Here is a 13,540-nt window from a genome sequence, read left to right as displayed (position 1 = left end):
TGGTATATGGTGACAAATATTTCCGAACTTACTTTTGCGTGCATGTGTATAATATGTGACCATTTGGTATGGATGGTAAGCTATATCAAAAAATGAGTGTAACACGTGTACTGTCCAAGAACTACAACATACATTGTCTTTTATTTCCCTCCTGGCATGTGGACCGGCCAATCACATAGAAAAACAAGGACAACGCTAACGCCCACATGTGTGGTGGGAGCGAAACCCGCCCACACGCCCTGCAAGACACAGACTGCGTCACGTCACCGCATGCTTGTATGTGAGAATCTTTTTGCATTTTCAGTTTTAAAAATGTTTTATCTCTTAAATGGAAAATTTGGTTGAAGATCCGTTTTCACCATTAAATCCTCGCGACGAGATCTTCGAAACTAGATCTCATATCAATATATTTCGACGAATTTTTTTGGGTTAAAAGTTGCCATGTCTATTGCCCATGAATTGCCATGGTGTTTACACTGAAGTTGCCATGATATGTTACAGCTATTTTCTTCTATATTTAAAAGTAAAATTTGACATTTATAAAACGGGGAATTAAGAAACTAGACTTGCCATGAACCATAAAGTAAAATAGCCATGATAGATGCACTTAGAATTGTCATGGTTCAGACAAAAAATAATTTTCATGGTCAAAGTACTGGAGTTGCCATCATCAAAACACTGAAATTGCCATGCTCTACAAACTGAAATTGCCACATGGCAACTTTAGTTTAAGCACTATAGTAACTACGGTGTAAACATAATGGCAACTTTTCGACAAAAACAAGTTCGTCGAAACATATCAACATGGGCTTTAGTTTTGAAGATCTTGTCGAGACGGATTTAATGATAAAAACCGATTGTTAATTCGATTTTTTAATTAGGTGATAAAATATTTTTAAGCCAAAAACCAAAAAGAATTCAGCTGATGTCATATGTTCATATGTAACAAAATGAGTGGTAAGAGAGGCGTGTGAACGATGTGCAAGATGTCACATGTGTGGGCGTTAGTGTTGTGCGCGAACATGAACACAAAGATTAGCCTTTCCCTAGATCGTTGAGACCGAAGGAATCTTGTTGGGCCATGCATGCAGCAGTCTGCCAGGGCTGCATTAGGATTTAGGGGCGTACACCAACTAGCTGATAGGGTCGTACGTCGCCGTCCTGGATCTCACCGCAGAGAACTGTCCCAGGCACAATTCAATTAGCACCACACCCCGGCCGTCAGGGTGCCGTCCAAGCTTCCTGTGCCTACAGGACTCACTTGGCCGTTTGTGCTCCCCAGATTTTAACATTGTTAGCTCAGCTCGCAGTAACCCACACAGCCGCATGCGAATTGGACGCACAACCACCAAGAGCGAGCACAATGGAACAAGCGAGCAACGCGCATGACGAGCTTAGCCTCGAGCTCACCCTGGTCATCACCGTGAGAGTGGCGCCGGCAGCGCCTCGCTTCTTCCTCTGCGCCTACTGCGACCGCAGGTTCCTCGCTGCGCAGGGGCTCGGCGGCCACCAGAACGCGCACACGCAAGAGCGCGCCCTTGCCAGGCTCCACGGCGATGCCGCTGCTGACATGCACGCCTCCCGGGCATGGAAGGCTGCTGCTCGGATGCCTGAGGGGCCGGAGGACGAGGTGCCGGCGGCGGGTGGCATGGCGCACAAGCGCGGCAGCAGCTGGCCGGAGCCTGACCAAGAGCTGGACTTGTCCCTCCGGCTGTAAATGGTCGATCGATCGATCTCTGCTAAAATGGTTGCTCCGCACCACTTATTTCGGTTGTAGGTACGTCATGGTCTAGCTACTTTGCGTGGACCCTTTGTTTCAAGCTCGTGTTGGGCATATTGTCAAAAAGAAACTCATGTGGGCAGGCATGGGATTCATCGGCTCTTCTACTTTTTTTTAAGTATTGAACTGAATCTCTAGAGCTTGTCGCTCCTTGGGATGAAACAAAATTCCCAATTTCTCCGGCCAGCTTGTATGTGCTTCTTTATGATAATCAGTTTTTTCAGAAAAAATCAAGATATATACTACTCTCTCCGTCCCGAATTAGTTGTCACAGAATTGGCTAAATGTTTCCTTAGCTGTTAGGAATCTAGAATAAGAACATCAAGAAAATTGAGATGTTGGCCAACACCAAATTCATTAGTGCCACCTCCTTTTCCATTAGGCCAGCCTACGTTTTTCCCAAGATTGACAATTTGCCAAACATAGTACAATTTATATATAACAAAAAATATCATTAGAAACTTGAAATAATATATTATCTAGCGGTACATGTTTTAGGATATATTACTTGTATTATTATATTGGTCAAATTGTCAATCTTCTTAGGCCTAATAAATTTTAATGGAGATAGAACTCCCAAGACTCCATCTTTTGAACCTCCAACTGCTTATACATTTCTCAAAACAATATTTGACCTTTGTGTGTTTCTAATCTCCATTATATAGTCTCGACAATGAATATGGACGGGAAGGTATTTGAGAGGAAATAAGCCCAACACAACAGCCAAGTAGTTGGGTTTACTTCCACAATAAGTCTCGAACCTGTCGTAGTTTTAAGACATTAAAGGTGCTCAAAGCAAATGAATACGAGCTTTATATTAGTTACTTTCTTTAGATCATATCCATGAAGAGTACATTGTCATCAATATATTGATAACTCATGGTCAAGAAAGGTGCCGAATCTTGGATCTGACGAACCTCCCTGGTTCTATTTACAAGGATAACTAACATATCTGCAATAGTATAATAGAAAATGAAATAGAAAAGTGTACCCTTGGCATCACCTTTATTTGCTTGAAAAAAGGACTAATATCATCGTTTGTATTGATATCAATGCCTTCTTTGTGCATACAATTTTCCACCGAAAGCTCATGAGACAGGGATGAACCCTTTCCGCAGATATGAGTATAAACCTATTAGGTCCAAGGGCTTTGAGCGGTGGCGTGGCCAGTTATCCGCCCGAAGGGGTAAGTTGACAGCTTCACTCGACAACACCATCGACGGGCAACTTTGACTGCTTGTTAGTGTTAACTTCTCGTAGACACGTAGTTTACTTAATAATGTTTCGTGTTGCCTCTGGTGAGGTTGTACCTCTGGTGAGTAGCAGTTATCTCTCGGAGTAAGTGGTAGTTTTAAAATTAAGCATGCATGTCCGCACATCACAGCAGCAGCGCGCATGGTCCCTCAATTCCATCTCCAAACAGCTAGGGCCAGTAATCTATTTATCTTAACATTATGCAAATGTGTCATCTCAGCATGCATTATGCATGCAAGAAGACCCACCACAAAATGCAATCATGCATTGGTAAAAGTTAACCTCAACATGCAAACATGCATGATAGTATCTGCATTGGTAAAAGTTCATCTCAACATGCGGAAATATGCATGATAATATCTACCCTATTGTGCTATTTATATTTAATAAATATTTCACAACTATACAATAATCAAACATAATATTGTATTCCCACTATTCATGTTACGCGACCAAATCTCATTGAAATATATTGAAAAACATACCCGTGACAGTGCTGGATATCATCTGGTGTAAGTAAATAGGTAATTTCCACTAAACTATTTCTCTTAACACATATACGTTCTGTAGGCTACCATAATAAATAAGCATAATAAATTGAATCAACTTTCATTTTTAATTGCCATATTGTTAATTCATATATTTATGTTCTATACATCAAAATATCATCGAAATATGTTGCAACCAATTCCTGTCAGATTTGTTATTTCTCAGGCGATTAAATCTTTTAGTGGCGTTAGTTGATTCCCACATTGAAGAAGGCGAAGCATGCTGAGGTGGTTGCCGGCAAGGCCGAGGCATGACCTCCCAAGAGACGGGGATGACATGCCCATTGTGGCATCGTCGCTGCTGGAGAAGAGGCAGGGGTTGCAGGTTTGACAGGTGGGGAGGCTTAGTCATTTGACATCACCGAGATTAGACGGCGCCCAAGCCCGAGAAGGGGATGTCGTGGCTGGCCATGGCGTCATCGTTGATGGCTCGATAGGACCTCACCAGAGGTGGGGTCGATGCTACACACCGTGGCAGCATTGGCAGGGAGAGGCAGGGGTACCGGGGGAAGGAGCGGCTTGTTGTGAGGAAGAAGCAGCGACCACTAGGTTTCAATCCAGTTGTTTGAGCTCATCGACTGAAACTATTTTCTCAGTTTCCGTTTTTAGCCTAACATGGTCTAATAAATAATTTCATTGCAATCTTGGTGAGCGATTACTTTGTTTGGAGCGAATGCTAAATGAATCCTATAACATTTCTATGAATTTCCTTTGTTACGAAAGGGGAATAAATTGCACAGAATGAAAACGGTACCCAAGTGACCTGGCCAGTTGCTCATTTTCTCCAGACCGAAGGAATCTTGACTGGGCCTGGCCTTCCACGCATTGCATCTTTTTACTGTTTTATAATCTGCAGGGGTTAATACCACGTGTGTACAAAACTAGCTAGGGCCTCAATCCCGGCTAGATCTCACCTCACCCTGGAGAACAGTGACAAGTGTAATTGGCACCACACCCCGCCGTCGGGATGTGTGCTTGGCGTGTTGTCCTCTCTAGATTCGAACATTGCTAGCTTTCCTCTCTCTCTCTCTTTCTCTCTCTCGCGCGCGCGCACACACATAAACACAAACACGCAAAAGCCATATACGAGACACGGCCATAGACCAGCCAGGAGCGAGCACTATGGAACGAGCGAGCAGCGGCAGCATACACAACGATGAGCTCAGCCTTGAGCTTACCCTGGCCGCTGTGGCGCCGATGCCTGGCACACCGGATGGCTTCTTCCTCTGCGTCCACTGTGACCGCAAGTTCCGCAGCTCGCAGGCACTCGGCGGCCACCAGAACGCGCACAAGCATGAGCGTGCCATCGCCAAGCGCCGGCGAGAGGCTGCAGCGGCAGCCACCCGCGCACAGGAATCAAGGTCAAGGAAGGCGGGGAGGCATGCTGCTACTGCAGATGGCAAGCAGGGCGGGAGCTCGTTGAAGCGTGGTGACGACGACGAGGTGGACTTGTCTCTCCGGCTATAAGCGATCCCTCCATCGATGTTCTAATATAGGAGGATTCGTGTTATTTCCTGCTGGGTAAGTCAGAATCTAGCTACTTTGGTTTGGAAAAAAAAGTTTTACCTTCTGTCTCGTATAGCAACAATTTGATCAACCGTTTTGTTTCAAGCTCATGTTGGGCGTGTGTTAGATTCATCGGCTCTTCTAGTTAATTTTCTTCATAAGGTCTTCGAATTGAATGCCCAAACCTTCCTGGCACAAAATTCTTCATTTCTTCGGTTTCTATGCCTTCTCATGCTAATCACATTGCAGAAAAATCCAGATCTACCCAAATCTAAATCCTTATAGCCCATTAGGGATCTCTAATATAAAACCATCATGAAATTTAGGTGTAGCTAACCTCCGGCTTTTGAACCTCCAACTAGTAAAACATATCTCAATCTATAGAAACTAATGATCTTCTTTAATCTCATTTCATAGTCTCCAACGACAAATTAGAATGCAGAGGTATTTGAATGGAAACGAGCCCAAAAAACCAAACTCTTGGGAAAGTTATGTTTAGGACATGAATGGTGTCAAAGAAAATTAAAATATGCTATAAATTAGTTGTATTGCTTCAGATCATGTTCCATAAAGTGTGTAGTGTCATCAACGTATTGAAGTATTCGCTCCTTTCCATTTTGATGGCCTATCTCGAAAATCAGAATTTTCCAATTTGTAAGGCTCATTTGTCTTGGGAACATGCAAACATAGCTTTGTCCACACTGAATTATTTCAATTTTTTGATCCCAATGTATAATCAACCAATGCATGAAGGACTGAGAGGGCCATGCATGTAGCATTAATAAGTTGCCTAGAACTTATCACTAGTAGAAAAACGACTTTTAGTATCGGTTCGTAAGGACCTTTAGTACTCGTTCTGGAACCAGCACTAAAGAGTGGGGACTAAAGATCTCCCTTTAGTCCCGGTTAAACACGAACTGGGACCAAAGGCCCACCACGTGGTACGAGGCGCGCTGTGGTCTAGGAGACCTTTAGTCCCGGTTGGTAAGGATTTTTTTTATTTTTGAAATAAAGCAAAAACAGCCCACCTACTGGGCTGACATGGCCTGCATACGACTAGAAACCCAATCTCTAGTTGGGCCAGGATGTAGGCCTGTACGGCCTAGTAGGCCCCACAGGGCAGAAGACTTGCAATAGGCCCACAACGGCCTGCTTAGAGAGAAGCTCGACACGGTAGCCGCGGCGGGGCTTATAAACCGGTGCGAGCTCCTCTCAACTAGCGAGGTGGGACTAAACATTGTGCATTGCGGGTGGCAGCGCACCACCTTTAGAACCAGTTGACGGGTCCAACCGGTACTAAAGGAGGGGGGTCTTTAGTACCGGTTGGAGACACCAACCCGTACTAAAGGCTCCCGTACTAAAGGCGGTAGCCTTTAGTACGGGTTGGTGTCTCCAACCGGTACTAAAGACCCCCCCTTTAGTACCGGTTGGAGCCACCAACCCGTATTAAAGGCCACCATCTCTTTAGTACCGGTTCGTGGCATGAACTGGTACTAAAGGTTCGCCACGAACCGGTACTAATGAGCGCCCCCGCCTAGCCGTTGAAACCGGTACTAATGGTCACATTAGTGCCATTTCAATTACAAACCGGGACTAATGAGTTTCACATTAGACCCTTTTTCTACTAGTGTATGTAAGTCCTTCTTGATTGATGATTTACAAGATGAGGCCGACAAACCGAAAAGGAGGGAGTACATGTTTGTCATAGTCAAGAGGTGTGGAAAAACACCACAGATCTGGGAGTCCACTTATGTTTTTTTGCGGGGCAGTCCCCCTTTGCTCCATTTAAGAGGATTGATAGCACGCCTGCTATAACATTGATGCAGATAAATAACAAAATGCCAACCTTGACGTGTGCTCTATTTTTCGCCTGAAAAATGAACTAACATCGTTGTTCACATTTTTTTCGAAAAGGAGAATAACCCCGGTCTCTGCATCCAAGTGATGCATACAAAGATTTTACTAAATTATTCAGCAGAACCCCAAAACAAGAACATTGATCAACCCAAATCCACCTTCCTCGCAAAAATGGTTGCTACACCTACCAACTTGATGATGCGCCCCAACCGCACCTCAACACACACCATATAATTTGCTGGCCTCACCATGCCGCACCCGGCATGCCGAGAGCATCAACCGGTCTAGCAGACCATAAGCGCGCACTGCATAAACACGCTCTAAACTCGTACGCCTCCATCTTCCGCCATCCCACCTTCAGGTGCAACCAACACATTCAGCTTCCCAAGCTGTACTGTCGTCAACGCCACCATGACGCCCGACAGCACCACCACCTGTGCATGTTCATCAGCACGCGTCTGCCACAGAGGCTCCGTTGTGCCACGCCGCTGAGACCCGTCGTCATCGCCGTGGTAGAAGCAACACCGCACCTTCTCTTGTCCCCTCCAGCCATCATCGGCTCTAATACGATGACCCCAAGAGGGAGGATGGCCCGAAGACCCCGTCATCGTCTGATCCAGGAATCCCAGGTTTAGGTTTCCCCGGAGCAGCTGGACCAAGGTGATGATGATTGCAACCGACAATACCTTCCGCAAGGGGACAACGCCAAATGCGCCACCATCGTCTGCCAGGACCATGGTCGACACGCTTTTCACAATAGTCGCGCCATCCCGATCCTACAGTTGATTGGATCCGTGTGGATCCATGTCGTGAAGACTAACGCAGTTGCCGTGTCAGCAATAGAGGGTCTCCAGCCGCCGCTCACCGGCCCCTCAATGTGCCGCCCACTAGCCACAAGTATGGGCTGGCTGGGAGACAACCCACATGTCACCGCCGACAACTGCATCACCAGCTCTCCCTGGTGATCCTGTAGCACCACCGCCACCACCCACCACCACTCCGCCGGCACACGCCGTCGCCGGAGGCAAGACGCCTTGCCGCCAGTGACCTAGATCCGGGCAAGTACCCCCATGCCCATGGGTGCCCCGCATCACCCGAACCTACACGGGACAGGAGAGCGCCTCCGCCATAGCTGTCGGCCGCAGTGATTTTCCCGGTGGCTTCCTCTAGTGGCGATGGAGGGAGGTATAGGAACTACAGCGACCTTGGCGGCTAGGGTTCGAGGGTCCGCCCGAGTCGCCCAGCTGGGCGGCAACACGGGGGCGTGTGTAACGCTGGGTCGAGCAGCAATTCATGACATTTATGTCAACCCATATTCTTTCTAGATAAAATTTTCACCCAAGGTCCTAAAATAATGGGAAACCCATCTCCGCTGAGCTTGCACTGGGAAATACCAGTGGTTTTTATCTTCTGACTTCTCAAATTAGTTTCATAAGAAATAGTCTCAAAATGTGGTTTCTTATAGTTATCACCTAGTTTGTTCTGCAAATATCTAATACAAAAGATGTATAACAATTTAGGACAAAGGGCTTTGGACAGCAGCGAGGCAAGCTGGTGGCTCAAAGAGGTAAGTTGACCATGTATGCCACTTGACAAAACCATTGGTGCGCAGTTGACGAAAAAGCGTTTCCCCCCACTTTATATTGTAAAGCAACGATCACCACAGAACAGAGTATGGTAGCAAGGTTCCGTCAAACGGATCCAACAACAGAAAAAAATACAACAGGTTCCAAGGTCTTGCTGGGGCACAGCACAACAAATCCCTCAAATAAAAGAGCAACCAATCTGGCTCCGGCGGAGGCAGAGAGATCTGGGGTTGGAGCGGCGGGGCGAGTCGAGAGGCCGAGGCGCGCAGGTCGGTGATCATCTTGTCGATGGAGAGGCGGTCTTGGTGCTTGCTAAGCGGCTTCCAAAGCTGTAAAAAGCCACACAGTTTGTATATGGCCTCAATGAACCGAAGAGGAATGTGATGCTCAATCACCAATTTATTGCGGGCATTCCATAATGTCCGCAGCAGCTTGCCCACCAACACCCAGATGGGGAGTTACAACTACAACTAGTTTTCCTGCTTTTGAGTTCCAACCTCTCCCAGACACATATTTCAGTTATTTTTGCTCTTTGCTAAACAAGTCAATGTGGTTGAGTTGGTTCAGAATTCAAGAACTCGCTATATACATTTTGAAAAAACATAAAGGGCTATGACAGTCGCATGACAACATCAGAGCAGTTCCCGATTAGTGATAACACAAGAAGGCATTACTGACGCACAACTGTATGTCGATAAATGGTACTTTCACGAAAGGTGACCTAATTGCAGATCGTGCACGTATGGTTGGTTCTTGGAAAGCATGCACAACGCACAAGGTCGCAATGGTTGAACCGTGTTATTGAACCCTAACCGTGTATGTAGGAGACACGGGGGCATAGATGATCCATCTTGTACAGGTGATCTAGGGAGTCCGATGAGATTCCGCGCAGTAGGCGGCCCCACTCACACTCTCGTGTACTCTGGATGCTTCACGCAGCCTCAGCTAGCACCACCATAATTTTGTTTGTCTGAACGAATTAAATCCAAGCCACTTGCGCCTGTAATCTAATTGTTGTTCACGGTTCACGGTTAGTGGTGCCACAAGGACGCACAACTGTATGTCGTTAAATGGTATTTTCACGAGAAGGTGACCTAATTGCTGATCGTGCATGTACGGTTGGTTCTTGGGAAACATGCACAACAAACAAGAAATATAAGAGTGTTTAGATCGTTTGGAAATATAAGAGCGTTTAGAAATGTATGATTGAATCGTGTGGTTCAACACTAAACCGTGTCTCCTTAAAGAAATGTAAGAGCGTTTAGATCACTAAAGCAATGATCTAGACGCTCTTATATTACTCTATCCGTTCCTTTATGTAACTTGTATTATTTCTAGCACGGTGACCAAGGCACATAATTATAGACATGTTAAGATGAAATTACCCTTAACCAATTTATTCATTAGTGGCAAGTAAATCAATTACTTCAGGAAAATAAGAAATACATGCAATCGACACAGAGATAGTTTCCTTCTTTTGCTACAAGGAGAGATACGGACAATTAGGAGAGAGATACTTTCCTCTTTTCTGCAAGGGTAACAAGTGAATTATGAGGAATTAGAAGAAATGCACATTACATTTTGAAATTTTATCAAAAAACAAATACACCTTATATAAAGGAACGACGGGACACTAGTAGAAAAACGGCCATTTGTCCCAGTTCGTAAGGCCCATTTGTTCCGGTTGGGGAACCGGGACTGAAGGGTCGTTACTAAAGCCCTACACCTTTAGTCTCAGTTCTTACACCAACCGGGACAGATGGGCCTCCATGTGGCCATTGCGGCGAGTCCAGGCAGGAGGGCTTTTTGGTCCCGGTTGGTGGCACCAACCGGGACCAAAAGGCATTCACGTGTCAGCAACTGGCAGGAGCTGAGTTTTTTTAAAAGGGATGGTTTAGGGGGTTTTGGGGTTAATTTAGGGTGTTAGCTAGCTAATAGAGAGAAGTGTCTTCTCTTATCTCCGTGCTTGGTTTACCAACGCTAGTGCTATGCCTAAACATGGCTTAGATTGAAGTGAAGGCAACATATATCTGGTGCATGTCGAAAGTAATACTAATCCTAACTTGATCAAGTTTGGATTAGTACTACTTTCGACATGCACCACATGCATGTTGCCTTCACTTCAATCCAATCCATATTCATTTCACCCACTGATATATAATAACTCTTCATGCTCGCATCATGCATCATCATAATAACAAGTCCTACTAATCATCATCATACAACTTCTACTCGTTATTAATAACAAGTCATACGATTGTCATCCTCATAGTCATCAAACCAACCATACTTAATTGTTCTTAGCGCATGATCATCAGTATAAGGTAGGACCTAAATACCCTCTTTTAAGGTAAAATAGCATAAAACAATATTTGCCCCGACTCTCCATTATGGAGAATGAGATCATCATGTCTCCAATTCTTGTGCTTCGCTTCCTTTTGCTTCGAAGAACCTCCTTACGACTGTCCATACATTTTTTCCATTCTATGATTTTCATGTCTCCACTTCTTTTAGAAATCCGATATGGACAGTTGAGATTCATAGGATGACATGGCTGCATGTTCAAAGCATCAAGGCGACCAGTCTGATACATCAGATGAGGCACACAATCATCTGAGATTTTCTGTTAACAAACATAGTAATAACTTCGTAGTTAGCAATGTAGTTAAGTTTTAAAAGAATTTATGCAAAAGATGCACGGATGTCGTAATAGTAAAGAAAATCTTATCATGGCATCTCCATGGATGTTACCGTAGTTCAACGCGTGCACTAGTGACACATCTTGACCATAATGTGGAGGAGTTTTATTATAGATATTGTAACTCTCAAGATCAGTACAAAATGCGACCAGATGATTTTTCTCCTGATAAGTTAACTCAGAGCCATCGGTGTAGTAGGTTCTGTCTACCATGTTTCGCACATTGTTTGAACAATGAAAATAAGCTGTAAATTATTTTGAAATGAACAATATAAATTAGTTAATAACTATGTTTGAGAAACTCACATAGAGGTAGAATTGGTAGCGTATTAACAAGGACCCAAATGTCCATATTGTCTTGGTCGATGTTAGGATCACCAAGATCCATGGTGACAAGCATACCCTCATAGAACCATACATCTTGCAATGTTCTTCCCATTTTTGTCAACCAAAATGGGTTACGCTCTCAGAATTATAAAGATTTACTTCAAAATCCACATCATGATGGGTCCTTAGGTGAATTTTCTTTGTTTCGAAATTTTCATGGTCTTCAAAACCCATCCTCTCCAGGACATAGTGTCTTGCATGGCATGAGATAAGCTACTCAAGTTGTAAAAGATGAAAATTACATGTTGAAATAGTTGAAGTCATGCTTAATTACGAAAAAATACACTTGTCATCGTTGCGTACCATTTCAACATCGAAGGTGTCCTCGGGCTTAATCCTGAAGCGCCGATCTTCGTCCAGGTGAGGCCTGTCGCACAGACCTCGGTCGTCGTGGCACCAGTCACACTCCCCCGGGAGACTTTCGTCGTCCAAGTACGACATTTCCTATGTTCATAATTCAAATATTAAACTTGTACAATTAAATATATGTACTAAAAAACCCTATAAGCTATCAACTAATCAAATTCATACGCCTTGCATAGTACTCTCCAATTTTAGCATTCAAAGTAGGAGTAGTTTTTCAATTTGAGCATTCAATAAGTAAAACCAAATCGTAAAATAAAGTAGTATTCAAATTAGCATGCATTCAATTATAAGCAAAACTACATCATCTCTTGCATCCATATATCATCTAATATTATGACTAATACACCTCGAATAGTATCGTACATATAGCATCGCTAATACAGCTAGCTAGAACCGTAGCGCCCGACGGATATCAGTGCGGGCGATGGACACCCAAAGAGAAGGAACCATCACAGGATCATAGCTTGAGTGAGATCCCTGAAGAACCTGCCAGGTATTGTCAAACGTGCCCTCCAACGCAACCATGTAGCGACGGACATGCTCGTCCTCCTTGCTGACACGGTGACGTACCACCTCCGCGTTGTCCGGTAGTCTCGGCACCGTCACTAGCCCACGCGACCGCCACCAAAAAAGGTTCGGGTCAACGACGGGCTGTCTCCTCACCAACCTACGCCCCCCGGAAGGTAGCACCTCCCAATACCAGCCCGACGGAGCCCAGTCCCGGACATGGCCCCTTTGATCAAGCAGGCCTCCTCCGCCGAGTCGACGACAAGGATGTGGGATAGGCATCGTTGACGTCGATGCGGGAATAATTGCTTCAACTAAAAAATTAAACTAGTTCTACTAATTTTCTTGCTAAAAATAAACTACTTACATAGTGAAATAAAGTAGTTTTATTAAATCAACTAGTTCAACTACTAAGCACTTACTATAAATAAAACAAAGTAGTACTTACTAAAGATAAACTACTTCTATAGTAAAATAAAGTAGTTTTATTAAATCAACTAGTTCAACTACTAAGCACATACAAAAAATAAACTAGTTTAACTAGTTCTATTATTTATCGACCCCCCCCTCATGTCGAAGAAAAAAAAAGAAAAAATGAGGAGAAGAAGAAAGGAATAGAGGATAAGAAGAAAAAATAGAATATCTCTTTTTCTTCTTCTCCTATATTCCTTCTCCTTCCCCTTATTTTTTCTTCTTCTTCTTCCTCTTTTTATTTTTCTTCTTCTTCCTTTTTCTTCTTTTTCCTTTTTTTCCTTCCTCGACGACCCAAACCCTAAACAGTACAACTAACGACAATGACTTCGCTTGCATACATATGAAAAAATATGATCGATCATCTATCAACAATAAAAACATCATATGATATATGAACAAAAAAAATCACATCTATCAACAAAAAAATTCATATGATCATATATATATATGCAGAAAAAGCACCATATATGACGCTGAACAAAAAATCATCATATATGCATACATATATATCCATACATCAACATATATGCAAAAAAATCATATATATGCAGAAATAAACATATATGTGGGGGCCACG

At 43.9% G+C, this 13,540-nt stretch overlaps 2 protein-coding genes across 2 annotated transcripts; both read left to right on the top strand.

Annotated features, from left to right (window-relative positions):
- The first annotated feature begins 1,256 nt into the window (after positions 1 to 1,256).
- LOC125524513 (zinc finger protein 3-like) lies at positions 1,257 to 2,039 on the top strand. The gene has a single exon (XM_048689552.1). The coding sequence runs from the start codon at positions 1,364 to 1,366 to the stop codon at positions 1,715 to 1,717; it is 354 nt and encodes a 117-aa protein (XP_048545509.1). The 5' UTR covers positions 1,257 to 1,363; the 3' UTR covers positions 1,718 to 2,039.
- Positions 2,040 to 4,600: 2,561 nt separating this feature from the next.
- Positions 4,601 to 5,297, top strand: LOC125525530 (zinc finger protein 2-like). Its single transcript, XM_048690535.1, has one exon. The coding sequence runs from the start codon at positions 4,705 to 4,707 to the stop codon at positions 5,047 to 5,049; it is 345 nt and encodes a 114-aa protein (XP_048546492.1). The 5' UTR covers positions 4,601 to 4,704; the 3' UTR covers positions 5,050 to 5,297.
- The last annotated feature ends 8,243 nt before the right edge of the window (positions 5,298 to 13,540 follow it).

The sequence above is a fragment of the Triticum urartu genome, chromosome 7, assembly GCF_003073215.2.
Source record: "Triticum urartu cultivar G1812 chromosome 7, Tu2.1, whole genome shotgun sequence".
NCBI lineage: Eukaryota > Viridiplantae > Streptophyta > Magnoliopsida > Poales > Poaceae > Triticum > Triticum urartu.
This window is presented reverse-complemented; position numbering and strand designations above follow the sequence as displayed.

Bases quoted from the DNA above. Each gene is read 5' to 3' on its own strand.
- LOC125524513 (XM_048689552.1), top strand. From the start codon at position 1,364: ATGGAACAAGCGAGCAACGCGCATGACGAGCTTAGCCTCGAGCTCACC.
- LOC125525530 (XM_048690535.1), top strand. From the start codon at position 4,705: ATGGAACGAGCGAGCAGCGGCAGCATACACAACGATGAGCTCAGCCTT.